Source organism: Myodes glareolus, chromosome 22, assembly GCF_982192425.1.
Source record: "Myodes glareolus chromosome 22, mMyoGla1.1, whole genome shotgun sequence".
In the NCBI taxonomy this organism is placed as follows: Eukaryota; Metazoa; Chordata; class Mammalia; order Rodentia; family Cricetidae; genus Myodes; species Myodes glareolus.
In genome coordinates this window covers 24,765,010-24,792,107 of record NC_142047.1, presented here as the reverse complement: position 1 = coordinate 24,792,107, position 27,098 = coordinate 24,765,010, and the positions used below count along the sequence as shown (strand labels likewise).

Here is a 27,098-nt window from a genome sequence, read left to right as displayed (position 1 = left end):
TAGAGTAGCTCCACCCCGGGGCGGGGCCTTACGACGGAGGGGGCAGAGCCCAGAGGACTACCGCAAACTGCGCCCGCCGGCTACGCGGTAAGTGCTGCAGGAGGCCTTCTTGGCGGGTTCAGCCGCCCTAGTGCCCCAGTGCGGCTCCGCTCGTCAGACCTGCACAAAGTCAGAGCCCCAGGGTCCCTCTTGAGAGCGAGCTGAGCGGCGCGTCCGCTGAAGAAGACCGGAGAGGCGGTGGGACGGGCTGTGGCTAGCAGGGACAGGGCTGGGGCTGGACCCCGGGCGCCTTAGCACCGTAGGCTTCGGGGAGCGAATCCCGAGGCTCCGGCCCCGCCCCTCCGTACCTACAGGCTCGGGCCGGCCGGGCCACGGATTCCCGGTAGGGGGCGGCCTCTCACCGTGCCTCTGGTTCCTCCGCAGCCGCCGCCCGGGCCGCGGCTCCTCCCCCGACCCCGCCTCCCCGGCCTCGCGCCGCCCGCCCGTCCGCCGGTCTCTGCAAGACCGTCGGTCTGTCCGCTCGCTCGTCCGTCCGCTGCCCGGGTCCCGCTAGCCCGAGTGCGCGAGTCGATTCGTCGGTTCCGGCCGCCACAAACCCGTCTCCCGCCCCCGAGCGGTCCGCCTCTGCTACGCGAGGCCGGGGATTGGCAGGGTGCGTAGGCCGCGCCGCGGCGGATGGAGCCGGAATAAAGAGGCAGCCGAGAAAGCAGCTGGTCTCCGCTCGCCCCGCGCCTGACCCCGCGGGCGGCCTGGAGCAGGTGAGCGCCAGGGTACCCGGGGCTGTATCGGGGGATCACTCCAGTGCCCACCGCACCTCGGGAGAGCCCCCTGAGTTCTGGGACGGCCCAGGCCAGGCCTGGAAGCGCAGACGCTTCCCGGGCACGGTTTGAGGCTCTGGGGCCTTCTTCGGCCCGAGCCACCCTTTCTCGGGACGCAGCGACTGGGCCATCCGGAGCCAGAGCTGACAGGAGGTAGCCCAGCTGGGCCTGATTGGAGGTGACCAGCTTTCATTCAGTTACCCGGAGAGGAAGAAGGGCTAGGGTGGGGCGCAGGTGGGGGCTTCTCCTTGCTTTTCCAATCCCTCCCCTACTCTCTCCTGCCCTTTGCGGAGTGATCTGAGAGTGTTCCTGGCTTCACCTTTCTGGAGAAGGGTTGGGGTAGGCAGTGGGGTTGCTCCTGAAGGTGGAGAGTCGGGGTGGCCGCTGGAATTGACAGCCATTCAAACCAGGAAAAATAACACACAGTTGGATTGATACAGCTAGACCGGACAGCGTTCAGAGCAATCCCCCCTCCTCTCTACCTTAGGAACGCTGTGGCGGCTTGTTCATACTCCTTGGTACATACTCCTTGGAATAAAGGCGCAGCAGCATCTTTATTCCCTTCTTTCCCAGAAGATGCTGAGGATGACAACTTTCTGCTTGATTCTTAGGTTTCTTTAGCGGAACAGTTAGAAGCTGGACTGGCTTGTGAGGTCATTTTCTACCTTTCTTCCTTCCTTCCTCTCAGAGAATACTTAACACACTTTTAAATCTAAGCGGCGGCAGATGAGCTGAGAACCTAGAAAGGGGTTGCCTTTGGTTCCAAAAGTTCCTCCCTCTCTGGAATTGCCTTGGGTTTCCTCAAAGAGGGGAAGTAGAGATTTGGGGTTGGGTGGGCTTTATTTTGCATTGATTATTGTGAATGTTTCGAGCCTGGAAGAGAAGCACCCTGTGGCATGCTTTCTCCTGTCTAACTCCGGCATCCTCTGGGAGATGGTTAGAGTACAGAAGTTCAGCTTGGGTGGGTCTGTGAACCTGCCATTTAACCCTCCCTGCAAGGTCGTTCATCCTGTTGTAACTTGAGATGCATGTGCCCTGGGAAAGACCTGGGGTGCAGGTGAAGAAGAGCGTGGACCAATCCCATGAAGAAGAGGGTTTTTGAGACGGTCCTTAATACCCTTGTATTAATATTCGCTTCCACAGTTCATTTGCCTTAGGACTGGTGCCTTGTGGGTGTGGTTTCCTTCTGCCGGCAGATTTCGCTGATCTTTTAAAACAGCGGAGTCCTCATGTTAATGTGACGGGGGCTGGCAGGCCTTAGGGACAGGTCACCCCAGACCCTGTGAGGCACCTGACTGAATAAGGCCGTATGGAAACTAGAGGGGATTTGTGGAGGCTGAGATGTCCTTCCCAAGGATGGGGAATTGAAGAAAATGGGCACGGACATGGCTCCCTTCCCCTTTGCATGGAGGAATGGAGCTGCCACCAGACTTCCTTGATAGGATGAGGGGAGCAGCTTTCCAGCCCCGAGCATCTCCCTCTCCTGAGGTAGTTTGTATCTGTGATGTGAGTGTGGGCAGCATAGAAAAAGATAAGGGGAAGGCCACTTATTCCTGCCTCAAGTTCACTGTGTCTCTCTTCCCTACAGAACCGATTACTGGGGAAGGCAGAGCCTTCTCAGCATTGCTGGGACCCTGTCCCGAAGAGCCCCCTGCCCTGTAAGCACTGCATTGTAGGCTATCTTCTTGGCTCATGACAAGGGCTATCTGACCAGTTCTCCTCTGTGCCTTGTGTGAGGTTCTTGTCCGTCCCTGAGATCCAGTAACTTCTCTCAGGGTTGGGTTCACCTTAAGCGGGAAACTGAAGCCATTACTGTCCAAACCCAGTTTCATCTTCCCAAGCATGTCGGAAAGTTGGCAGCAGCCACCACAGACGCAACCACAACAGCCACAGCCACCACAGCCTCAGCACCATGCAGAACCACCACCAGCCCTGGCTGAACACACGCTGCCCCCGGGCACGGCTGAAAACCCACTAGGCTGTGCTGTCTATGGTATACTGCTGCAACCTGACCCAGGCCTGCAGCCCCCACAGCATGCACCTCTGCAAGCAGGGGAGCCCGGCCCCAAATGTGGTGTGTGTGGCCATGACCTCGCACACCTCTCCAGCCCTCACGAGCACCAGTGCCTGGCAGGCCACGACCGCTCCTTCCAGTGCACACAGTGTCTCAAGATATTCCATCAGGCCACTGACCTGCTGGAACACCAGTGTGTGCAGGCTGAGCAGAAGCCTTTTGTCTGCGGTGTCTGCAAAATGGGCTTCTCACTGCTCACCTCGCTGGCCCAACACCACAGCTCCCACACTGGCATGGTGAAGTGCTCCATCTGTGATAAGACCTACAAGCCAGCGGAGGCTGCCGAACCGGCCACCACTACTGCCCCATCGCTGCCCTCGGCACCTCCACCCGCTAATGTTGCCCCAGTGGAACAGCCTGAGAAGCCCTACAGCTGCCCTATCTGCCAGAAACCCTTCAAGCACCTGTCGGAGCTCTCCCGGCACGAGCGGATCCACACTGGAGAGAAGCCGTACAAGTGCACGTTGTGTGACAAGAGCTTCAGCCAGTCCTCCCACCTGGTGCACCACAAGCGCACACACAGCTCCGAGCGGCCCTACAAGTGCGCGGTCTGCGAGAAGACCTTCAAGCACCGCTCCCACCTGGTGCGTCACATGTACGCGCACTCGGGCGAGCACCACCTGTTCCGCTGCAACGTGTGCGAGCTGCACTTCAAAGAGTCGTCGGAATTGCTGCAGCACCCTTGCACCCCGAGCGGTGAGCGGCCCTTTCGCTGCGGCGAGTGCCAGAAGGCCTTCAAGAGGCCATCGGACCTGCGGCAGCATGAGCGCACTCACAGTGCCGAGCGGCCCTTCAAGTGTGACCTGTGCCCCATGGGCTTCAAGCAGCAGTATGCGCTGATGCGGCACCGGCGCACACACAAGACGGAGGAGCCCTTCAAGTGCGGCTTGTGTGAGAAGGGCTTTGGGCAGCCCAGCCACCTGCTCTACCACCAGCACGTGCACACCCTGGAGACTCTCTTCAAGTGCCCGGTGTGCCAGAAGGGCTTCGACCAGTCTGCTGAGCTGCTGCGGCACAAGTGCTTGCCAACCTCCACAGAGCGGCCCTTCAAGTGCCCGGTGTGCAACAAGGCCTACAAGCGGGCGTCTGCCCTGCAGAAGCACCAGCTGTCGCACTGCGCGGCTGCAGAGAAGCCTCTGCGCTGCACCCTGTGTGAGCGCCGCTTTTTCTCCTCCTCGGAGTTCGTGCAGCACCGCTGTGACCCGGCCCGCGAGAAACCGCTCAAATGCCCAGACTGTGAGAAGCGCTTCAAGTACGCTTCAGACCTGCAGCGTCACCGGCGAGTGCACACGGGTGAGAAGCCCTACAAGTGCCCCAACTGCGATAAAGCCTTCAAGCAGCGCGAGCATCTCAACAAGCACCAGGGCGTTCACGCCCGTGAGCAGCAGTTCAAGTGTGTGTGGTGTGGCGAACGCTTCCTGGATGTGGCGCTGCTCCAGGAGCACAGTGCCCAGCACAGCGCTGCCGCTGCGGCTGCAGAGGGCGCCTACCAGGTGGCGGCCTGCCTGCCCTGAGGCCTCGGGGTTACCACCTGCCCTGTCCAGTCTCGCCTGCTTGCAGCTGCTTGGCAGCAAGCCTGTCAACCAGCTCCCTCCTCAGGAGTGAGGACCAAAGGGTTCTGGGCAGGTGGAGGGTGTGCATGTTCAGTTCTCCTAGCACCAGATCAGCCATGGGAGCAGCCAAACTGCTGGGGCCAGACCAGATTCCGTTAACCTCTACCCCACGACAGGACTTGCTTTCTGAGAGCCTGCTGCCTTCCCTCCCATCTATAGGGAACTTAAATCCCACCTGTAATCAGGTGCCTCTGCCCCAGGTGTGAGGGATGTCAACCCAACCTTCCCAAATTGTTCAGCCTAGTTAGAAGCCAGGTGGCTTGGGAAGAAGGAAGTAGGGTTTCCCTCAGATTGCTTTTTTTAGGGGGTGGGGAAGGCCAGCTTTGTGACAGTTCTGGATACTTAGAGTGTGGACCATGAGCTGCAGGCTCAGATTGCCCAGCTAGGGTGAATGTGCCCGAGCCCCAAGTGTCTGATAGTCGAGATAAGTAGGATAGGAGTCTTTGGGCAGGGTGTGCTTGAAGCCAAGGGGCCAGGCTGGGGGAAGCAGAGACATCCCATGACACCCTCGGGCCAGCCAGTGCTGTCCACAGGGAAAGGGACACAAGCCTGTGTGCCAAGGGCAGTCCTGAGTCTGCGGAAGCCCCTCCTGACTGTGAGTGTGCCCTTGGCAGAGCTGCAGCTGTAGAAGGGGGAGGCTGTTAGTCCCCTCACCCCAACCTCATTCCTGGGGTGGGGAGGAAGGAGAACCAAGCCCATGATTTCCCCAGCAGTCATAAACAGGCCCCTTCTTCCCAAACTGTGTGAACCAAAGTGTCTGGGGCTCAGAGTCATGATTTCAGGTTGTCCCAGCCCTGCCAAATGGAGTTCTGGGCACCCAGGGTGAGGAATGGCTTCTCACTTCACAGAGCCCTTCTAACCCATGGATACCATGAGCCAGCAGTCTGCTCATGGGCTTGGGCGCTGTTGCCAAAACAACCTGCTCTCTGTTGAGTTCTAGCATCCCCTTAGACCTTTGGCTACTCACAGCCTGCCTCCTATAGCAAACTTTGGGACACAAGAATAAAAGAGCTTAGTGGGCAGCGTTCTTAGCAGGTACATGGTCGGCCACCATCACTGGATGGCCAGAGCCACCTCCAGAACCTGGAGGATCTTTGTTGTCAAAGTCATCATTCTAAACCCAGCCATGCCCATGCCCTCCTCAGCCCCCCCACCCCCCGTCCATGAGTCTTGAAAGAAGACTCACTGGCACCCAAGCCAAGGGCCAGATGGTAGGAGAACACCACCACACCTCTTGTCTCCAAAAGTCCAGCTGGCTGCATGCACCTGCTCTGTCTGTCCAGGCTCTGGCCTGCAGCCGCAGAGACACATTAGCACTCCTCTTGACCTGACTCTTGTCACAAAGCCTCAACAGACTGGAACTCAGGCTACAACAGTCCAGTCCTACCTGCTCATTTTCCCCTTTGATTTTACATTCTAAAAGCAGTTTGTTACACTATTCATAACATTGTATAGCTTACTTTCATGTCATTTTGGATCATATATAAATATGAGAGTTTGGAATTTTTAAAAGAATGACTCCATTTTAGGCAGCCACTTTTGATGTTAATATCCAGTGAGTTTGATGTGTGCTCTAGAAGTAAAGACATTGACCGGTGCAGCCCACAGCTCTCTACTGTTCTTTCCGAAGGGAATGATGGGAGGTGCAGAGTCTGACAGCCACACCAACCAGAGAGGCAGGTTGGGGCTAGGCTTCAATCCTGAGCTTTGAGGCTTCCAGCTGTGTGACCTTGGACTGGTCACTTAACCTCTTTGACACAGTTGCCTCATCTGACAACCAAAAACCAAATTGGGAGGCTAACTTGCCTCTGTTGTGAGAATTGCATGAAGTCATTGTTGAGACTGAGGGGAAGCTATGGACAAACTGGCAGGTACCAGGTGCAGTGTTCCCCACCCTACCTGACTTTAAGGTTTAACCATAGCCCTTGAGAAGGGAGCTAGACTGTGAGAAAAAGAAGCTGGAGATGGCAAAAAAAAAAAAAAAAAAAAAAATGCATTCCGGTGCTCCCTGGGACAGCGGTGGATCCACCGAGCCCGGCCAGCCCACTCTCACCATTTGGTCTGCCCTACAGTGATCCCTTGGTGGGCCAAGCCCAGTGCCTTTACCTCCATCCTTACATACATTTCGCCTGTGCTCCATCCTTGCCTACAGCAGTCTGTCTGTAACTCACATAGGCCAGAGTGGAACTGGAGAGAGGGAGAGATAGCCCTCAGCCTGGCATCTGAGAGCCGAAGGCACCCTGTCCTAGGTAAAAGGTAGAAAGTTAAAGGGCACGGAGCTACCCATAAACCACACGTGTTCCTAAGAGTGACCCATTCCTCGTGTGGCCCTGAGAAGCCAGGAGATTCTGTCCCATAGGTTTCTGCCATTCGGCAGCTGTCTGTGCCAGGCTCCAGGCCCCGCTTATTTTCTAGTTGTGTGACCTAGATGCCACTACTTGGTGGGTAGGACAGGCCTGAACACTCCTTTGTCCAGACCGTTTGGAGGCTCGGGGATTGTTCAAGCCACACAGTGGTAAGTGCCCTGGAGTTCACCTGCACACGTGAAAGACAGGCAACATGGCCAGGACATCCCTGGCATTCTGGCTCCAAGTCACTTTTCTGACCAGGACTGTCCCTGACACCCAGTCTGGCCAGGGGATCAAGGCAACAAAATGTTCCTCCTGACCCAGCTGGTGCTCAGCTCCCTGACAGATCCAAACTACTGTTGTCCGCCTTCCCATGCAGGCAGAGGGGTAGGTCCTTAAAGGGCCTGGCCTCGTGGTACTGCCACAGAAGGTCACCTCCTTCCTGGCCCATAACCCTGCTCTCCCTCCAGAGCTGACTGACAACGTCCCACCCTGGACTACTCACCCTGTGACGGTCCAGAAGGCCCCAGCCAGGCTCTGGTGATGAGGTCTGCATCCCACCCTCAAGCAAGCATTTCAGTCCCTAGAGGTCACAACCCCAGGAAGAGCCTTGGCTGCTGTCTGTCTGCATCTCCAGAGGCTTCTGCTGCAGTATCCTATAAACGGCAGTCTGTGGGGACAGGGTTGTGGGATCTCCCCCTTCCCTATGTCCCCGCCCAACCCTGGCTCTGCATTCCTCCCTTTGTTTCTTCCACGACCATAACCGAGCACCGCTGTTTGCCAGGCACAGGACAAGAACTTCAGACAAGAGTTTAAATGAATCAGAAGTAGAGAGGAAAAGGTCCAGTTGGCGCAGTACTTGCTGCTCAAGCATGGGGACCTGAATTTGAATACCCAGCATCTGCATGGTTGTATCCGTAGGCTGGGAGCACAGGTGGGGGAATGACAGGACATACGGGCATTCCTGGAGCTCCTACCAGTCAGTCTAGCCATTTGGTGAATACTGGATTCAGTGAGGGACCCTATTTCAAAAAATGAGGTGGGGAATGATTGAGGACATCCATGTTGATCTCTAGCTTCCACATGTATGTGCAGCCACAGGCAAACAGGCAGTAAAAATGGCCACAGCCATCTGGGAACAGTCCCACATCTTCACCACGCCCCATCTCAGCTTGAGCATTATTTCTGAGCCTGCCCCAACCCTTGGGCTATGATGCATTTCCCCATGCTGCTCTGTAATAAACACTACTGTTTCTTTATAGTAGGAATTTCATTCAGTCCAAATTTGCTCGCATTGATTCTGGAGACCCAGATCCCATTCCTGCACCTCATAATGGAGGTAAAAGGAATGCTGGCAACTAAGACTACTGGCCAGATATGTACGTCCCCTAAAACAGCCAAGGCCCCTGTGCTGTGGTCTTTGGGAAGAATGAGAGAAGGGGGCATGTGAGGCCCTTTAAGGCTGGTGGAAGGGTGGCTTTGGACACAGTTTGGGACACTAGATCCTAAGAATAGGACAGAGCAGCGAGAAAATGTGGTGGAGTCTGGAAACGCCAGGGAACTGATTGTGTGCAGGTCCAAAGGGCCTTGAGATGAGGTCATGCTGGCTGCACGATCCCCAAGGTTACAATTGCAGTAAAGATTTCCCGTAGGATCTGTTTATCATGAGCCATGAACTCCTGAAGGTGACGAGGTGGTCAAGGCAGTGAGGTAGTGACCACTAGTACTTCTGAGAGCATCCCTATGTCTGTCTCTCAGGCTAGTCCCACACTACTGGGCTGTTTGTCATGCCGCAGCCTCCAGATCGCCTGGGACTATATATGTATGCCACCAATCTTGGCTTCTTAGTTTTCTAACGGGACATCCCTTCTAAGTCCGTCTTTAGTCCCCAGTTCCCAGGAAGCACCCCTGCTTTCGTCCCAACTCTTGGCTTGTTTCTCAGAGCAGGAAAGAAGCAGAATGAAGTGGTCACAATTCCTCTGCTTTCAACTTGCTAGTCACCGGCTATGTGGTCTTGGGCCAGTCACCGCTTCCTCAAGCCCATTTATTTAGACTTCTGTGAATGAGTGTTTTGCCTGCGTGCGTGTATGTGCACCACCTGTGTGCCTGGTGCCCCTTGGAGGTCAGAAGAGGGCTATATCCCCAGGAATTAGAGTTAAGATGGTTCTGAGCCTCCATGTGGGTGCTGAGAACTGAACCTGGGTTCTCTAGAACAGCAGCCAGCTCTCAATCTCTGAGCCATCTCTTCAGCCCCAAGTCCATTTAATTAACCAGCTAGTAAATGGATTTAAAACGACTTACCTCATGGGGCCTGTGAAGCACTTAAAAACTTAATAAAAAGTACATGCTCAATTGTTTTTGCTTATGCTTTCTACTCCCTTTATTGTTAGGTACAGTTTCTATTTCTTGTATTTTTAAAGTTGGTATTAAATGTACAGCCAGTGGACAAGAACCTTAATTACTGTTATGGGTTGTCCCTTGTGGAATCTTGGACTAGGGGAATGTGGTTTGGGGTTTAAAGTGGCTTGGCCTGCAAACCTGTTTTTCTCAATTGGGCTCAAAGCACCAATAAAGGAAGGCTGACTGCTTGTCTTTGTCACCTGAGTGTTCAGTAGAACACTGGCCCAGGCACAGGCCCCAAAGCTGGGCCACATTATGTGGTGAACTTTCTTAGTCATTCTGGGTCAAGGAAGCAGGCCCAGAAAAAAATAAATAAATTAAAAATCCTGGTCACTCAGTTCCTTCTTGCTCCATCAGCATGTTCCTTAGCGTTCCTGTGACTATTGTCACCCAAGGCAGGACTTCAGCATCCCTGCTGGGAACCTCAGGCAGGCCCATTTCTTCTCTGTCATTTGGAGGAACACTTGGAGCTCTGACACCTCAGGGGCTCTGCCATTGGCTTCCCAAAGCTGTTCACTGGATTTGCATGAAAGAGGCAAATCCTTCCCAGGTTCCTGCCCGGTTGTCTGCAGAACACCAGATACTAGATGATAATGTATTCTGACCTGTGAGGCCATTTTCCTCTCAATTCCTTCCTCCTGAGACATTAGCCTTGGCATTTAACAGCTGTGCAATGGATGCAGGAAGGAAGGAGTGAGTGAATTCCTAATGCCTATGGACGCCAACTTTGCTGAAAATAAGAAAACAGGGGTCTATCCTTGGAATACACAACAGCATGTGGACATGTGACTTGGCACGTGATTTCAGGTTTGTGGGTACCTGAGGCTCCAGGGGAACTCCGGGAACAGGAATCCCGTACTGAGTTCTTGAGCTTAGTGGCTGTTTGTCCCAGTCGGGACCTCTCCCTGCAGGCTGCCCTCTAGCAGGGTGAGGCATGGAAGACCCAGGAGCATATACAGATATCAGCTGCCCTAACATAGCACCAGGCTGTGAGACCCTCTTCCCTGAGGGTTCCCCGCACCTAGGTCATCATGGTCTCGATTACTGGAGGGGCTCAGGACAAGGGACAGATGAGGGCCACTCACACTGCTGAAGAGTAAAGCAGATGGCCTTCTATTTAGGCGATAAATTCCTTAGTGCCTTGAAGAGTCCGGAATGCTCTCACCTCATCCAGGTTTATATTTGAAACTTGCTGCTTCATAGGGAATAGATGGTACAAGCCTAACCTGCCTACTTCCTTTCAGGGAAGCTCTGGGTACCAGGAAACCCATTCCAGAGAGGTGTCACAGATCCCTCTCTAGGCCCTCCTTTCCACTTAATGCTCAAACTCAGGATCTTGGTTAGGGGTTGCAGGTAAGGGAAAGAGAAGCATAAGGGAGAGCCAGATCCCAGCCCGCCCAAGTGCTTCAGCCCCAGCTAGACTTGAGCCTCAGGCCTGATATTCTATGCAAGGCCACAAAACATCCTTCACTAGCCCCTACACACCCTCTTCTCATTCCCTAGGCATTGGTAAAGAACAGACAAGGGTAATAATACACTATCAACTGTTCTTGACCCGGACCACCCCCCACGCCACACATATATATACACACACAGAACCTGGGCCTCTCTAAAGAAACATTAGGTTTATTTCTTGAACTGAACTCCTGGAGAGATGGATGGTGCCACCATATGCCCTCTGTCCTGCTAGGGGACCTGGAGGTGGCACAGTCCAGCCATAGAGGGATCAGCCTTTCCCCACCCACAGATTAATGCCAGGGAGTCAGATAGTTGACGCGACTGTAGAGAGAAAGAGGAGTGAGATGGGAACTCCAGGGTGCTCTCAAGAGAAAACAAGCTTTTCTTCCCACGCTCCACCCCAACCCCAAAGCCCACCTCTCTGCCCTCAGGGATCTAAAAATAGTTTCCATCCAGCCTATGTGCCCAAGAGCCTTCAATAGTCCCCTATTTCCTTTCGTATTTTTTTGACTATTTTCTTCATCTCGAATCTACCTCATACTATTTCCCAATGACTCCCCAACGTCAACTGCTTCATGGGTTTTCAGTCATGTATGAACCTACTCTAGCATCACACAGTAACAACACCCAAAGTTTTCCTCCGTGTGGGCTGGGGAAGGCAGCTTTCGGGAACAGGAAAGGGCAGCACTCTGGATGCTAAAAGCTACAAGAGGTGAAGCAGAGTGTGTGTTGTAGGGAGAGACAGTGCATGGTTGTGCCAGTGTGTGTGTGTGTGTGAGAGAGAGAGTGTGTGTGTGTGTGTGTATGTGTGTGTGTGTGTATGTGTGTGTGTGTGTGTATGTGTGTGTGTGTGAAGGGGAAGCTCCATGAGGGGAAGCTCCATCATGGAGTCTGCGTCACTGGGCATGGCTGGAGAGATGAGTTTCTCAGCACTTCCACTTTGTATCTGGCCTTTAACTAAAGGTGACCCTGCTGGGGGCGCTATCACGCAATAGGAAGCAGATGGCAGTTCCTTCCTTCTCCATCCTCCCAGGCCCCCTCCTTCCAGCCTCCACTAGGCCAATCCTGGTGGGAAATGCACCCCTAGCCCGGGCCCACTAAGCAGTAGGTTGATAGCTGGCTGAGCATCTTCCAGTCCCCCTTCCCAGGGGGCGTGGCCGGCTGTGGCCAGGGCGGGGCCATTCTCTACCTGTAGTGGGAGCCAAAGCGTCGGAATGCGTTCCTGCGAAAGAACCGAGAAAACCCCTGCTGAACTCGGCTCCCAGGGCTAGGAGGTGCCCATAGGCGCCGGTTCGGTAGAAATTCAGTATCTGTCCTACAGTTACAATCCCTCCCTTCCCTGCTCGGGGATCGGGGTCCCGTAGAGGTCCCGCGTGGTGTCACTTACAGCGAGTCGAAAGGCAGGGGCTTCTGTCCGTAGCGGTCCAGACTGGGGTTCTGGTTGAGGCAGTACTGGGGCAGGCCACAGGAATGGGGACCCGTAAGCCCTCAGGGCGCGGACCCCAGCAGCCGCTCCCTCCCAACCACCCGGGTCGGGTCTGCGTGCATCTTTCCCTACCCGCCAGTTCTGGGTCACGTCAGGCTTCAAGTACCGCACCGCGTAGCCACTGAAACTCTCCACTGTGAAGAGAACCCACCTTGGGAACCTAGATCCGAACAAACCTGGCCCGCCCTCATTTAAGCTCCTCCTCGCCGGAGCCCTGCTTGACTCTCAGGCCCAGCCCCAGTGACTTCCCTGACCTGGAGTCGCCCCAGCGGCTCCCCAACCCCAACCTGGTTCCTGTGCTTGTGTTTCTGGTCCTTGGGCCCATGGCCCTTATTCCTTCATCCCTTGCTTTAGAACGTCATCAACCTGCGGGAGATCTCCCCCTTTTCTAGGGCACCCTTTGTGATTGGTAGACTGACCCCTCTTGTTTAAGCAAGGTAGCTTGAAGTCCCCGGACCTGGACACAAATTTAGACCAGTCTTCGATGGCACGCGTGTAGCAGGGCCAGTCGACCCGGTTGATGCCTGGCGCGATGGGCACCATTTTTCCTTCGCGGTACTTATGACAGAGCTTCTGGCCTGTCGCTGTGAAGTCCTGCGGAACGATGGATCATAATGGCCGATGCAAGATCCTGGGGGCTTCCTGAGCTGACATTAGGCCCATGGGACTGGGGGAGGGGGAATTCAGTAAACCAGGGCCTGGATTGGATGGGGTGAAGTCCCAGGTAGGTAGCTGGGCAGATGCTCAGGAAGTAGAGCCCTGGACCGGAAGTGCCTAGGCATCAGTACAGACTGGTGCCACTGAGCCCATCCAGGGCTGAGGACAAAGTACACTCACCAGGCATTGCAGGGGTTTGTTGGGGACTCCCAGGACTGTGAAGTGGGCCTTGTTAAAGTCATCTGTTGAAAGATGATAAAAGTGTCCCTTTCAGGAGCCCTTATAGGCCCACCCTAGAGGCTTGACCTACACTATGCCCCTTAAGAGAGGAAAAAAATGTTTTGCCAGGTGTGGTGGCACGTGACTTTACTCCAGCTATCAGGAGGCAAAGACAGACAGATCTCTGGGAGTTCAAAGTCAACTTGATCTATGACTCAAGTTCCAGGCCAACCAGGATTACATAGTGAGATTCTGTCTCAAAGAAAAAAAAGTTAGCTTTTAAATATTTAAGATAAAACAATATCAATATCTCTTACCAATAAAATGCAATGGAGAGCAATATGAAGACTTAAAAGTACTAGAAGAAAATGTGGACAAACTCCTCTATAAACCTGGGACAGAAGGACTTAATTCCCTTAAAAAGCCAAAAGTTGAAATAAAAGACCAATAACCTTGAGCACACAAAAATAAACACAAACCTAGCAAAAAGATCAGTGGTTAAAAGGCACTTGACTGATGGCCCCATGACCTGCTACCCACAGGAGGGAAGAAGAGAACTGACCCCTAAGAGTTATCCTCTGACCTCTATGAACCATGACCTATCAGCACATGCATGCATGCATGCGTGTTAATAAATAAGATAAAAAATAAGCACAAAAAGAGTCAAAAGACAAAGGAGCCAGGTGGAAGGCAGAGGCAGGAGGATCTCTGTGATTTCAAGGCCAGCCTGGTCTACAAGAGCTAGTTCTAGGACAGGACCCAAAGCTACAGAGAAATCCTGTCTTGAAAAACCAAAAAAAGAAGCAGAAGAAGAAGAAGAAGAAGAAGAAGAAGAAGAAGAAGAAGAAGAAGAAGAAGAAGAAGAAGAAGAAGAAGAAGAAAAGAAAAGAAAAGAAAAAGAAAAAGGAAAAAGGAAAATATACCAATTTTACAGAAGAGATAATTTCCTTAATGTTAGAGGAGCTCCTAGGAATCAGGACAATACAAAACAAATAAAAATCAGAAGGAAACACGGATAAATGGCTTGGTTGAGTAGTTCATACACAAATACTAGAAATACATTTGACTTCAGGCCCCTAAACACATAAAAACACACCCTGCTTCATTTACAAGATGAATGTACATTTAAGTTACATTAATATTCCAATTTCCTCCACTTATTAGGCCAGACTGGGAACAATGCAAATGTTAGTATAGCTCTAAGAAATAGGCCCCTCAGCATACATTACTGGAAGCTATGTGAATTGATTGGAGTCTGCAGACAGCAGTCCAGGAAACATTCACATAAACAGAATTGCAAATATGCACATGTCCTTTGACTCCACAAATGATGTCAAAAGAAGAAGACCTATTTTCATGTTTGTAACAGCAAAAGACCGTAAGCATTGGTCATTAAACCAAATAAACCCAATCATACCTGTGCTAGGGAACTGTGGAGAGTAATCTGAGTCAGGTGTGGTGATACATACCTGCAATTCTAGCACTTGAAGGAGGATTGTGAGTCTGAGATCAGTGTGGGCTATCTCATGAGACTTGGTCTCAAAAATCTAAGGGCTAGGGTACACCTCAATGGTAAAGAACTTGCCTAGCTTGTGTAGACTCTGTCTTCAATCCCCAGAAGAACAATAAAAAGTATTCATCTGAGTTCACGTAGGTCTAGGATCTTTAAGTTTTGAGACTGTAATGGTCTGTCCTGTCCCTTTAAGAGACAAGCCCCACCCCAACCCCTCCACCCCCATCCACCACTGAGGCAGGCAGATCTTTCTTCCTGCCTGTAGCCTGAGCTCTCTTCTTTTCTCTCTCCCAAAGAGAGCTGCTGCTGTGGCTCCTCTCCTTCCCCCACCACCTCTCTCTCTCTCTCTCTCTCTCTCTCTCTCTCTCTCTCTCTCTCTCTCTCTTCTTTCCTCTCCTCCCTTTTCCCTTCCACAACCCATTAAATAAATCTCTAACCTCACTCTGCATGGTATGCCTATCTGTGCCTCTCTGTGTGTCTCTTACCCACTGTGACTGCTGTCTTCTCATGGGACTGGCTGTTCTGTCTTGGTCTCTCACCCACCACATGGCTCCCTGCCTAGGACCCACTGGTCCTCATGGCCTGCAGGCCACTTGGGCTCCCTGCCTAGAACTGGCTGCCTTCGTGGCCCGCTGTGGTCTCAGGACCCACTGCCTGCTGCAGCCACTTGGGGAACAGCGCCTTTTGTTTTTACCATTACATTGGTGCTTGTGACTCAGCCAGGCTCTCCATGTAACTTCCTATCCGCTGGCAGGCTGGCAGAGTACACGTGGGACTCTGGGCTTGGGAACCAGGTTTCTTTACAACAGCTCTGCATTTTATCTGCCTAAATGCCAACCTCTACGCACACCAGCAGCTTCGGTGGTGAGTTTTCCTGTTTCTGCCCCCAACCACAGCCTTCACGACTATGTCCAAGCCCTTTACTAACATTCATCTCTGGTTGCTTTTCATAACTAAAAACATGACTCAGGGTTGATCCTCCTGTGCTAGCACTGCACACGCTGTGCAGTGCATTCGATTTGGGGCCCAGGGTCCCTCGGATTTTTCTTTCTCCTTTCTTTTTCTTTTCTTTTGGACCACTTGTAAGTGGTCCCCATTGTGAGAGATCACTCAGAGTGGCCTCTAGCCTCTCTGACTTCCAAGTCACCCGGACTGGAGCCAGTCAGACTTTAACACCCTGCCTGTAGAGAGAGGGACAGTCTTCTATAGGTCCTGTGATGTTTTTCATGGGTTTTCAAATTTTCAGCTATGGTATAAACCCTCAAACTATCAGCCACCTGCCTGCGAATGCTCTGACAGTGTCCTGCCAGCTCTGCTTTTCCTCAGACTGTCCCTGCCACCACTACTGCTGGTCCCGTGGACTGACTGGATCCACGAGGCAGCTGTTTTCAATTCCAGTCTTTGCTCCCCACCGAGGCGTGTGCTATGTTTAAATCTCTTGTGGCGCAAAAAAAATGTGGCTTTTCCATACAACATGTGACTGCTGCCATTTTGACTGAGGTCAGGTGAATTTACAGCCATCTTAACTGAGGTCAGGTGACTTCACTGCCATCTTAACTGAGAGCCAGGTCAGATGACCAAGTCCTGCCATCTTTACTGAGGTATTCCCTGCCTGGTTTCCCCTGTGCTGACTCTGTTACATGTGTGTGTTGCACAGTGGCATGCCTTTGGTAGGGCCCACCAAGAGCATCCATTCCAGCAGTTCCTGTTCACTGTGTGTGTGTGTGTGTGTGTGTGTGTGTGTGTGTGTGTGTGTATACATGTAACTTAAATAACCTATGTTTACTGTTAAATGTTATAATTGTCTGTTTGTTGTATCTCATTCCAGACTACAAAACAATGTCTCATGTTTTAAATTGGTATGTACTTTTAAGTCTTTTACAAAAAGTACTATATATGTAATCCAACCCTGATTTAAAATATATTAAGCTGTTCTCTACTATTGTCATTTCTGTGGCTAACCTTCTATTGCAAGCAGTTTTTTCTTCTTTCTGTCTTTTTATAAGTGTAAATCTTACCTGTTAAATTGAGAGCCGGTACAGTCAAGCTGGGACCCAGCTCTCCAGGCAGATTCTATACTGTAGTTACACCTGATAAACAGCCCTCAACTGTTCAGAGATCTGAGGAATATGACATTTAAATATTTAATTATAAAAAAATTTCAAACATAAAGGGACAGGTAGGCTCCTAGCAGCAGCACTCTGCTTCCTCCCAAGAAGACAGAAGACAAATGGACACAGAACACCATTCATCTGCAATTTACTTCAACTGCAAGTGCTGACCACTGGGAAAAACTGCTTTTCATCTAAACTGAAGATCTCCAGACATGGACAGAATCACTGGAATTGATAGCCTAGCTGCTCAGGTAAAGTTAGGCTGGTCTCCTTACAGATTCCTAGCCCACAGGATCTTCTGGAGCCTGGCAGGTCCTGAGATAAACAGCAAAAGAAAAATACGACCCTCATCGATCATGGCGGACCCTGAGGAGCAGTTCCAGGTGCCACCAAATAGGTTCTCTGTCATTTTTTAATCAATAAATCAAATAAAATTTTTTATCTTTCTCAAAGATCTCTGATGCAGTTTGACAGCTGAGAGGTTTTTTTTTCAGTTTAAAAGGACAACCTCATCAAACAAATTTCAGTAAAACTTATTAAGGTGTGTACCTGCAAATTATAAAAATGTGAGGATAAATACAAGTTACCAAATTTCTCTCTCATGCTGCCTTTCACAGTCTTAAAAAATAATTTTTTAAAATATTTATGTATTTATTTATTTATTTATTTATTATGTATACAATATTCTGTCTGTGTGTATGCTTGCAGGCCAGAAGAGGGCACCAGACTCATTACAGATGGTTGTGAGCCACCATGTGGTTGCTAGGAATTGAACTCAGGACCTCTGGAAGAACAGGCAATGCTCTTAACCACTGAGCCATCTTTCTAGCCCCTTAAAAAATACTTTTCATTGTGTAAAAACATCTGTCACAGCCGTTCTAATATAAATATACTGCTGTCTAAAACGTATGTTTTCACAAACCCCAAAAATTCTTGTGAGTTTCAGGGAGCCGAATTGAAGGATCCACCTTAAACAGGTCAGATACACCCCTCTCAATCCCCTGGTCCTAAAAAAAAAAATTTCATAAACTTAACTCTGTCCTCTGCTCTGCCAATACCTTAAACAGGTGTAAGAGAAACCAGACATTTCCACCCCATAAACACTGGACAGGAACAAAGAGACCAGTCACACCAAGATGTAACCAACATCCAGTTTTCTCAGGTTCCCCTTCAAGATGATATCCACAAATAAGCAGGAAGAAGTCTTGAGAATCTGCCACCCTAATTCATTTAACCTGTTGTGCCTAACTTCCAGCCTTTTTATTATAAAAAAGAGATAGGAATGTAATGGTCTGTCCTGTCCCTTTAAGAGACAAACCCAGCCCACTCCCTCCCACCACCAAGGCAGGCAGATCTTCCTGCCCTCCTGCAGCCTGAGCTCTCTTCTTTTCTATCTCTCTCCCAGAGAAGTAGCTACTGCCGGGACTTCTCTCCTTCCCCCACTCTCTCTGCTCTTCTCCCTTCTTCCTTTTCCTCCTTTCCCCTCTATAACCCACTAAATAAATATCCAACCTCTCTCTGTATCGTGTACCTATCAGTCTGGGTCTCACACCGCCACTTGGGGGCTCCCTGCTGTCCACTGCAGCCACTGGGGGACCTTCAGCATTTTACTTTTACCATTGCAGAGACTATTGGAGACCAAGAAGAGCTTACACTCAGGTTACCACCTTAACCAAATTGCCAAAGTTAGCAGCATAAACAATGAAGAATTTAGTGACCTTCTTACTTTGTCAAGTCACCTATGAAATGCTGAATGTGTATAAACAAGCCTTTAGATCCAGCTTTCAAGTAATGAATTAAAGAATACCCTGGAGGGGGTTGGAGAGATGGCTCAGAGGTTAAGAACACTGACTGTTCTTCCAGAGGTCCTGAGTTCAATTCCCAGCAACCACATGGTGGCTCACGGCCATCTGTAGTGAGATCTGGTGCCCTCTTCTGGCCAGCAAGCACACAGACAGACAGAACACTGTCTACATAATAAATAAATAAATCTTTTAAAAAAAAAAAAAAAGAATGCCCTGGAAACAATTGCTGAAACTCATCATGGAGGATTGCCTACAATGCTGCTGTTTTGACTCCTTTAAAAAGCCACTAATGGTCCGGCAGTGGTGGCGCATGCCTTTAATCTCAGCACTTCAGAAGCAGAGGCAGGCGAATCTTTGTGAGTTCAAGGCCAGCCTGGTCTGCAGAGTGAGTTTCAGGACAGCCATGGCTGCACAGAGAAACCCTGTCTTGAAGAACAAAATGAAACAAAACAGAATAGGACATCCTTCTTCAGAGCCTGGTTGGATAGACAGACGGAACTAGAAAAGATCATGTTGAATAAAGTAACCAAGACCCAGAAAGAGAAATGTCATAATTCTCTCTCATCTGAGGTTTCTAGTCTGAAGTCTTTGGATGTGAGTGTAGAACCTGGACTAGCTACAGAAACCAGGAAAATAAAAAGAGAACACAGGTGGGAGGCAACAGAGAAGGAAACAGCAGAGTACAAGTGATGTGAAGGAGGAAGTGGGAAAAATAGAGGAACATTAGTTCGGGAAGAAAGATAAATATGCAAAGAGCAGGGAAGGAATAAAATAACAATAAGGGTATCATACTATTATTTAGCTGCATAAAAATACCTATAGTGGGGGCTAGAGAGATGGCTCAGTGGTTAAGAGCATTGCCTGCTCTTCCAAAGGTCCTGAGTTCAATTCCCAGCAACCACATGGTGGCTCACAACCATCTACAATGAGACCTGGTGCCCTCTTCAGGCATGCACATAGACAGAATATTGTATACATAATAAATAAATACTTTTTAAAAAAAATACCTATAGTGCAATACACACACACATATTTTAAATGAAAATTTTTATCTGGGCTGACAATGCCCCCTCCAAGTGCCATGGACCATCTTAAAAAGCAAAACAAATAAGCAAACAAAACTAACACCAGGCATGGGAAGTTCTCTTCTGAATTCTTGGTCAAGGTTGTCCAAGAGACTCCTAAAACATTATAAATTATTGGTGTTCCACTTGGTTGCCTCCCAGCAGTGGCTATGACCAGGACCCAGAGCACCCACGCTGGGTCTGCCTCACCTCCTTTCTGAGGACTAGCTTTCACGGTCCCTTCTGGTAAACTTTCCAAAGGAGGAAAACAACCAACAGTCCTACCCATCTATGATACTATGAACCACAACAATGGCCGGCATGCCATGATGACCCTGAGGGTGCAATAGTAGCAAGCATAACTCAGCAGTGACCAACAGCTAACTAATTAGGCTTAATACCTACTCAACAAGAGGGAAGTCATGCCTGGGTGGAAACCTAACCAACTACTTGGGGTTAGAGGAGTCATTGATCTTGAAGAATCCACAACTGCCACTTTACTAAACCAGCGTAATCCCTTAGCGCTTTCTAAATATTTATCCTTATATCCAAGGTAAATGCAATTTTCCTCCTCTCATCAAGGAAACTTTTCTTTGTAGTGGATGGAGACTGTTGCCGGAGGCTGCTCATTCATTCTTGGATGCCTAGGCCAGAAATAATCACTGAGAAACTATATTAATTAAATCATAGCCTGGTCAATCACTTAAGTGTATTGCTAGCTAGTTTTTATATCTTAAATTAACCCACTTGCATCATTTTATATTTTACCACAAGGTTTGTGGTTTACCGGCAAGGTTCCAGTGTGTCTGTCTCCTGTAGCCTACATGGCATCCCCTTGACTCTGCCGACTTTCTCCCAGCATTCAATTTAGTTTTCCCAGCCCATCTCTATTCTGTCCTATCAGAGTAGCTTCTTTATTCATTAATCAATAAAAGCAACACATACACAGAAGGACTTCCCACACCAGGAGACCATTACAGAAAACCACAGTTGATCAAAATGGGGAGTTGTGGAGTCTCGTTCCAAGTGATACATCTATAACACAACTCTTGCAAGGCTCAGGAATCATCGTGGAAGAGGGAGCAGAAAGAGCCAGAGGAGCGGGAATTTTGCTGTGAGATTTTTGTCTCCTAGGAATGTCAATGAAGCTACACTTGTGAAATCTCACTAACATGGCTGCACATATATGACCTGAACAAGGATGGTACCAATCGACACCTAACATGGAAGCAGGGAAGGTCACAAAGTCTCAAGCATAGACAAAGAACTATAGTAACTAAGGAAGGCAGAGAGTGGGAGAAATAGTCTTCCCCAGGGAAGGGCTCACCAATCGGCTCTCCGATACCAAGTAGTCAGGCCTGAAAACACATACAAGTAACATTATACAGACTGAGCATATTATGTTGGGAGTATGTATGTATGCATGTATGTGACAGCAAGTAAAGAAAAAAAGGCATGATTTTGAGGGAGAGCCAAGGAAAGTACATAGGAGGTTTTGGAGAGCGGAAAGTGAAGGGGGGAAATGATGTAATCTTAACCTTAAATACAAAAAATTATAATAAAAAGCGAATAGTCCAAGGAAAAAATTGGAAACAATGGAAAATCGTTTTAGGCTAAGGCTAAAGACTTACATGATGCATAACCCTCAATTCAACCCCATTCCCATTTTAAACTATAAAATACATATTTGTAGACTCCAGGGGAGATTTTAAGGTGTGCTGGTTAAGGGCTATTGTGGAATTATTAACTTTCCTAGGTCTGATAATGGTATCATGTCATGAAGGGGGCTGGGAACTAACTCCCTGGCAAAATTTCACATGCACATATGTGTGTGTGTGAATGTGAGAGAAAGAGGGAGAAGAGAGAGAAAGGAAAAGAGGAGGAGGGAGAGGAAAGGGCGATACAGGAGAGAGCAGAGAGAGAGAGAGACGGAGAAAAGAAAGCAAGCAAGAGATAGCGCGTGAATACAAACTGCAACAGACCTTGGGCGGGTAGAGGGAAAGGAGCTCAGAACACTGCCGTTTCAGCTATTTTCTGTCTGAAAATCTTACAAAGTCAGGGAACAAAAGATTGTGCTTCTGTATCGAGCGTGGTGGTGTGGACTGGCAATCCCTGCTGATGCAGAGGTTGAACAGGGAGGATCGGTTGAGTTCAGGAGTTCAAGATCAGCCAGGACAGCCTCGCAAGTCACAGTCTCAAAGACTGGTGGCGCAGGGGAGATAGCTCAGTTAGTAAGGTGCTTGCTATATAAACATGAGGACCCAAGGTCTGGTCCAGGCACACTCATGAAAAGCTGAGTGTGGTGGGGGACACTTGTCATCCTAGTGTGCGGAGAGGACAGAAGGATCCCAGCATTTGTCCAGCCTAACTGATGAACCCGTCTCAAACCCACAATGAACAGCAACCAAAGAAGGACACCTGAGGTTTTTCTTCTGAACGCTTATGTGCGCGCGCGCAGCTTAAGCCCTCCTCCTCCTCCACACGACAGGCCACTAAGAAGATCAGGTATGGGGCTACATATCTGAGACAGGAGGAGCAGAGTTTCAGGCCAGCCTGGGCTACGTGTTGCAATGCAGTGGGGGCGTTACCTTCAGAATTCCAAGCTGAAGAAACCTTATTTTGTTTAAACCTAAAGAAAGTAAAAGAACTCTGCCCCCCACAACAGCAGCAGCAGGGTTCTCTGCCCATCAGTCATGCAGCAGCAGGCAACCTGCCCTTCACCCTTAGTTCACGCTGCCTCCCGTAGCCCTGGGAGTGGGGAGGCAAGCCCTGTACCGGTCCCCATTTTTTTTCTGCTCAGGAAGTAGTGGACAGATCTTGGAGGAACCTTCTGGAAGGGAGTGGACTGGCTTCCATCATTTTTTTCATCTGCCACTTGCCCCAAGCCTTTTCCTCCAAGATCTCTGTCTTGCGAGCCACCCTTGCTCCAAAGGCAAACAGCAGACCCTTGAGCAGCTGCTGATGGCGACGTGGCCTGACCTTTGGAGCAGTAGGTGGAAGACTGGGAGTGCTCATCCGATAGGTAGCCCTTGACAGTGTCCATGTCCATGCGCCGCAGCGTGGGCAGGGCTGGGTGGTAGAGCTGGTGCTTCACACCGGCGAGTGGGTTGCGCACGCGCTCCAGCGGGAGGAGGATGGCTGGGGAAGCATACACATGGGCGGAGCCATCTTCCCAGGGCACCACATCGATGATTTGGGCCATTGCTGCGGAGCAGAGGGGTTGCATTAGACATCCTTACATATAGCCACACGTTCTTGGTCTACAGGCTGATCTAACTATTTGTCAAGCATTTATTGCGTATCTTCTGTAGGCCCAGTGATTTTTCAGGAACTCCACTTGGGTAGCAGGGACATCCAAAACACACACACACACACACACACACACACACACACACACACACTGCACCCAGGGCTGTATGAGGGAAGTCAGCACAATGTGTGTGTGGGGGGGGGTCTGAGAGGCCGAAGTTGGGGCACTCCAGGAACTGTCTAAGTGAGACTTAAATATTGAACAGGAAAAGGCCATGGCAAAGCCATTTAGAATGTAATTTAGATTGTGGTGTGTCTTGTGACACTAGGTAGCCATCTCTGGATTTGCCTTGGCTGTATCTAGCATTTGCCCCAAATGGTACAGATAGATGATGAGATTGGTTTTTTTGCTTTTGTTTTGTTTTGCTTTTTTTTTTTTTTTTTTTTTTTTTCTTTTTGAGGCAGAGTTTCTCTGCAGCTTTGAAACCTGTCCTGGAACTCGCTCTGTAGATCAGGTTAGCCTCGGACTCACAGAGATCCGCCTGCTTCTGCCTCCCAAATGCTGGGATTAAAGGCGTACGCCACCACCGCCCAGCTGAGACTGTTTTTAAGGGGGGGAGAAATATGACAGATCTGAATTAGAAAAAGATGGATGGTCACCTAGTGCTTCTCTTTTAAAAAGCAGATATGCCCCCTTTTAGTCTTTTGCACCTTAGTGAGAATTCGTTGACTCTACTTCCTGACCCCCAAGTTAGAGGTGAAAAATGGAGATGGGGTGCTAGGTAGGAAGGAGGGGAGAGGAACTTGACCATGGAGGACCAGGAAGGGGCATGGCAAGAAAGTATGGGAAGCTGTCTCAGAGATGCCGCCAGCACTTGAGGACAGACAGGATGGTAGAACAGAGAGAAAGGAAGAGAGCTCCCTGCTGCCGTCGACCCACACCTACTACCTCGTCTGCAGGACACGGGCCCAGATGCACAGGCAGAAGAACCTTCTCGTCTCCTGCTCAGGGAGCAGCGGAAGAGAGGCGGGTGGGCCTTGTGGGCCGCGGCAGGATAAGGAGCACCACAGAGACAATGCCCACGGCAGCCTGATTGTGAGGGCGCAGCTCCCAGGTAACCCTGGCAACACAGGCTGCCAGAGATCCCTTTCCCTGAAAGCTTGGGGGTCTCCATGGCTGCTACACAAGCCAAGCATCTTGGGATGCCAGAACTGGGGCTCTATGAAGGTGACCTGGCCACACAAGGGCAAGCCTAGCTGCTGGGCCCGCTCAAGGCTATGCTACTGTGCTTGCCTTTTCAACTTGACACAGCTCTCCTCATCTGAGAGGAGAGAACCCTAACTGAGAAAACACCTTCATAAGATGGGGCTGTAGGCTAGCCTATAGAGCATTTTCTTAATTAGGGATCGATGGGGAGGGCCCAGCCCATGGTGGGCGGTGCTGTCCCTGGCCTGGGGGTCCCGGGTTCTATAAGGAAGGAGGCTGAGCAAGCCACGAGGAGCCAGCCAGTAAGCAGGACCCCTCCATGGCCTCTGCATCAGCTCCTGCCTCCAGGTTCCTGCCCCGTTTGAGTTCCTATCCTGGCTTCCTTCAATGATGAACAGGGATTTGGAAATATAAGCCAAGTAAACACTTTACAAGTTGCTGTGGTCTGGGTGTTTCATCACAGCAATAGTAGCCCTAACTAGGACAGTACCACTAGTCTAGTTACTACTGCCTCTCTCTGGCCCCCAAGAGCACTATTTGTTTTAGGCAAGGACCCTAGACTCTGCAACAGGGCTGCTTGGGAGCCTGGAGGGCCCCCTGTCCCCATGAATCTCAGGGAAGGGGATGCCAAGCTGTCTTTGGTCTTGGGATGCAGGGGTGGGGTGCGGGGGTGGGGTGGAGATTAGCCAGCCTCCAGGGTCAGGGCAGGGATCAGGAAGAGTGGTGGCCTCAGCAGGCTAGGGATTAGCAGGTGATACTTCACCCCACCCCCACCCCATTCCATCTCACTACCTGGGGAGCTGCAGTCTCTTTCCCCCCCCCAGGAAAGCCAGGCTGTGGGTATCTTAGCTCACAGCTTGACACTCTGGGTTTAGAACAAGACATCCCACGGTTTGCAATCCTGGGGCGCCTATTCTTTTACGTATATTAGCATATGATCTGCATACACTAACAGGGGCGCTAAACCTGACTGACATTCAGTATTTCCTGCTGTTTCACTGCCGTAGGATTGGGTGCTGCTCTTCTGTAGGGACCCAGAACCTAAGCAAGGCCTCCTCGTACAGAAGCTTGTCCAGCACTGACTCTGATTAGCACCCCCAACCTAAAACACAACTCTTTGTTGTTTTGCTTTGTTTCAAGATGGGATTTTTCTGTGTGGCCCTGGCTGTTCTGAAACTCGCTCTGTAGACCAGGCTGGCCTCAAACTCAGAGATTCACCTACCTCTGCCTCTGGGATTAAAGGCTTGCACCACCAATGCCCTGAAAAGGTCCAATTTTTTCAATATTAGAAAATACCTGGGCATAGCGACACCCACCTTTAATTCCATTACTCAGGAGGCAGAGGCAAACCTATCTCTGTGAGTTCAGGAGCAACCTGATCTACACAGTGAGTTCCAGGCCAGCCAGGGCTACATAGAGTTATCCTGTTTCACAAAAACCAAATTAAGAAAAATACAGAAAGCATATAAATATACAATTTAGTATTTTATAAATTAAGACATATCCTCCACCCCCGACACCGGTAACTGCTACTCAGGTCCAGACACGGTACTAACTTTACAAAAGAGTTTAGTGCTATATTAAAAAGTGGAACATGAACTAAGCATGCTGGCATACAGCTATAATCTCAGCACCCCAGAGGTTGAGTTCAAACCGAACCATGGCTACAGGGTGTGTGGCCCTGTGTTCTACAGGACTACCCTCCCAGCTAAACAGCTGCCTTCTTGGGGAGTTCTGCTGTGCCTATTTGCAAGAGATTATCTCCACTGGGCTTGTTGACAATTGACATCCCCAGGGGGTAGAGCAGGGAGTCACAAGATTCTCCTCTGTGTGTGTCCAGCAGCTCCTGATCACCTGTCACAGGCGACTCTGGCCTATCTACTTATGGCCTCAGAGGGGCTAGAGGATCTCCTAAGGCAGAGCAGCAAAGGCGTGTGCGTGTCTATGCAGCTGTAAGAAAGTCTTGGACGTCGGTGGCAGATGCCTTTAATACCAGGAGGCAGAGGCAGGCGGATCTCTGTGAGTTAGAGGTCAGCCTGGTCTACAGAGTGCGTTCCAGCTACAGAGAGAAACCCTGTCTCAAAAAAACAAAACAAAACAAAACGAAAAGGAACAAACAAAAAAATCTTCAACCCTGCTGGGAAAAGACTTTCTGGTGTAGACTCTTGGGGGAGGAGCACCCACACTCCAGAAATAACCTGTCGCCCACTCTCTAAGGAAGTCTGATAAATGCATTGGCTCCCCGTAGTGAACTCTGGTGGAACTGTGCTGGGTTTGTCATTGGGACCTTGGGAGAGAAGGTGTAGGAATTGCTTATGTTTCCTCCAGGGAAGGAATTTTAGCAACATCCTGTCTCTGAAACACCCAAACAACAAGAAAGAGAAGTTTACAGTATGATTGTTTCGTCTGGAAGAGCCTACCCTAGAAATGGTCTGAGAGAAGGAACCAGTGCCGGGAAGATTTGCACGCAGAGTTTGGTGCCCATGGCCGGCGTGAGAAACAAACATCACGCGCGCTTCCCAGATACCACCTCTTCTACTGCTTTGATCTTCTGTGGCAGCAGTGAACAGTACCCTTCTGTTCCTTGTAAATGACTTGTTTGAAGGTGTTGTGTTACAGTAACAGAGGCAACAGGACAATGGGCTTCGGAGGAAGTCCTAAACTGGTCTCATTCAGCAGGCTTATGGCTGACTCACAGACACACAGGATCCTCAGGTTAAGTGACCCTAGAACCAACTCGGGTGCTACCACCACACAGAGCCCCTCTCCCCTGGACCACTGCCCTTTGGAACCCCTCCTCCTGGGTCTGTATTTCTTCTGAGAGTCCAGCCTCAGTTTCCCAATTCGGTCAGTTATCAGCCAGGCCTTGGAACCTGCGATGATCAAGACTGTTAATTTTGGGTTTTAACTTGGCTGATTAGGAATGCCCAGAGATTGGTAAAGCGTGACTTCTGGGTGTGCCTGGGAGGGTGATTCCAGGCAAGCCTGGCATGCAGGTCAGCAAACTGAGGACTCACCCCATTATGTGGTTGGAATTAATCTGCTTGGTTGGTGTCTGGGAGGAAGCAGGATA

At 50.3% G+C, this 27,098-nt stretch overlaps 2 protein-coding genes across 3 annotated transcripts; one reads left to right on the top strand and one right to left on the bottom strand.

Moving 5' to 3' along the window:
* Positions 1-22: 22 nt before the first annotated feature.
* Znf319 (zinc finger protein 319) lies at positions 23-9,205 on the top strand. Of its 2 annotated transcripts, none has more exons than XM_048431797.3 (2): positions 23-87; positions 2,407-9,205. In XM_048431797.3, the coding sequence occupies exon 2, from the start codon at positions 2,661-2,663 to the stop codon at positions 4,404-4,406; it is 1,746 nt and encodes a 581-aa protein (XP_048287754.1). In that variant the 5' UTR covers positions 23-87; positions 2,407-2,660; the 3' UTR covers positions 4,407-9,205. The 2 variants fall into 2 exon arrangements, with proteins under 2 accessions (XP_048287754.1, XP_048287746.1); XM_048431789.3 differs by lacking the exon at positions 23-87 and adding an exon at positions 123-758.
* Positions 9,206-10,863: 1,658 nt separating this feature from the next.
* On the bottom strand, positions 10,864-23,873 carry Spmip8 (sperm microtubule inner protein 8). Its single transcript, XM_087900201.1, has 8 exons — positions 23,768-23,873; positions 22,549-22,773; positions 13,035-13,096; positions 12,617-12,791; positions 12,270-12,331; positions 12,099-12,163; positions 11,901-11,933; positions 10,864-11,032 (listed from the first exon to the last, which is right to left on the bottom strand). The coding sequence occupies exons 2-8, from the start codon at positions 22,769-22,771 to the stop codon at positions 11,002-11,004; spliced, it is 651 nt and encodes a 216-aa protein (XP_087756327.1). The 5' UTR covers positions 22,772-22,773; positions 23,768-23,873; the 3' UTR covers positions 10,864-11,001.
* Between the last annotated feature and the right edge of the window lie 3,225 nt (positions 23,874-27,098).

Excerpts from the sequence above, each read along its gene's own strand:
- Znf319 (XM_048431797.3), top strand. The coding sequence starts at position 2,661 with ATGTCGGAAAGTTGGCAGCAGCCACCACAGACGCAACCACAACAGCCA.
- Spmip8 (XM_087900201.1), bottom strand. The coding sequence starts at position 22,771 with ATGGCCCAAATCATCGATGTGGTGCCCTGGGAAGATGGCTCCGCCCAT. Across the intron at positions 13,097-22,548 it reads TTCCACCTACTGCTCCAAAG|ATGACTTTAACAAGGCCCAC; the intron begins GTCAGGCCACGT and ends ATCTTTCAACAG. Across the intron at positions 11,934-12,098 it reads CCCCTGCCTTTCGACTCGCT|GAACGCATTCCGACGCTTTG; the intron begins GTAAGTGACACC and ends GTTCTTTCGCAG.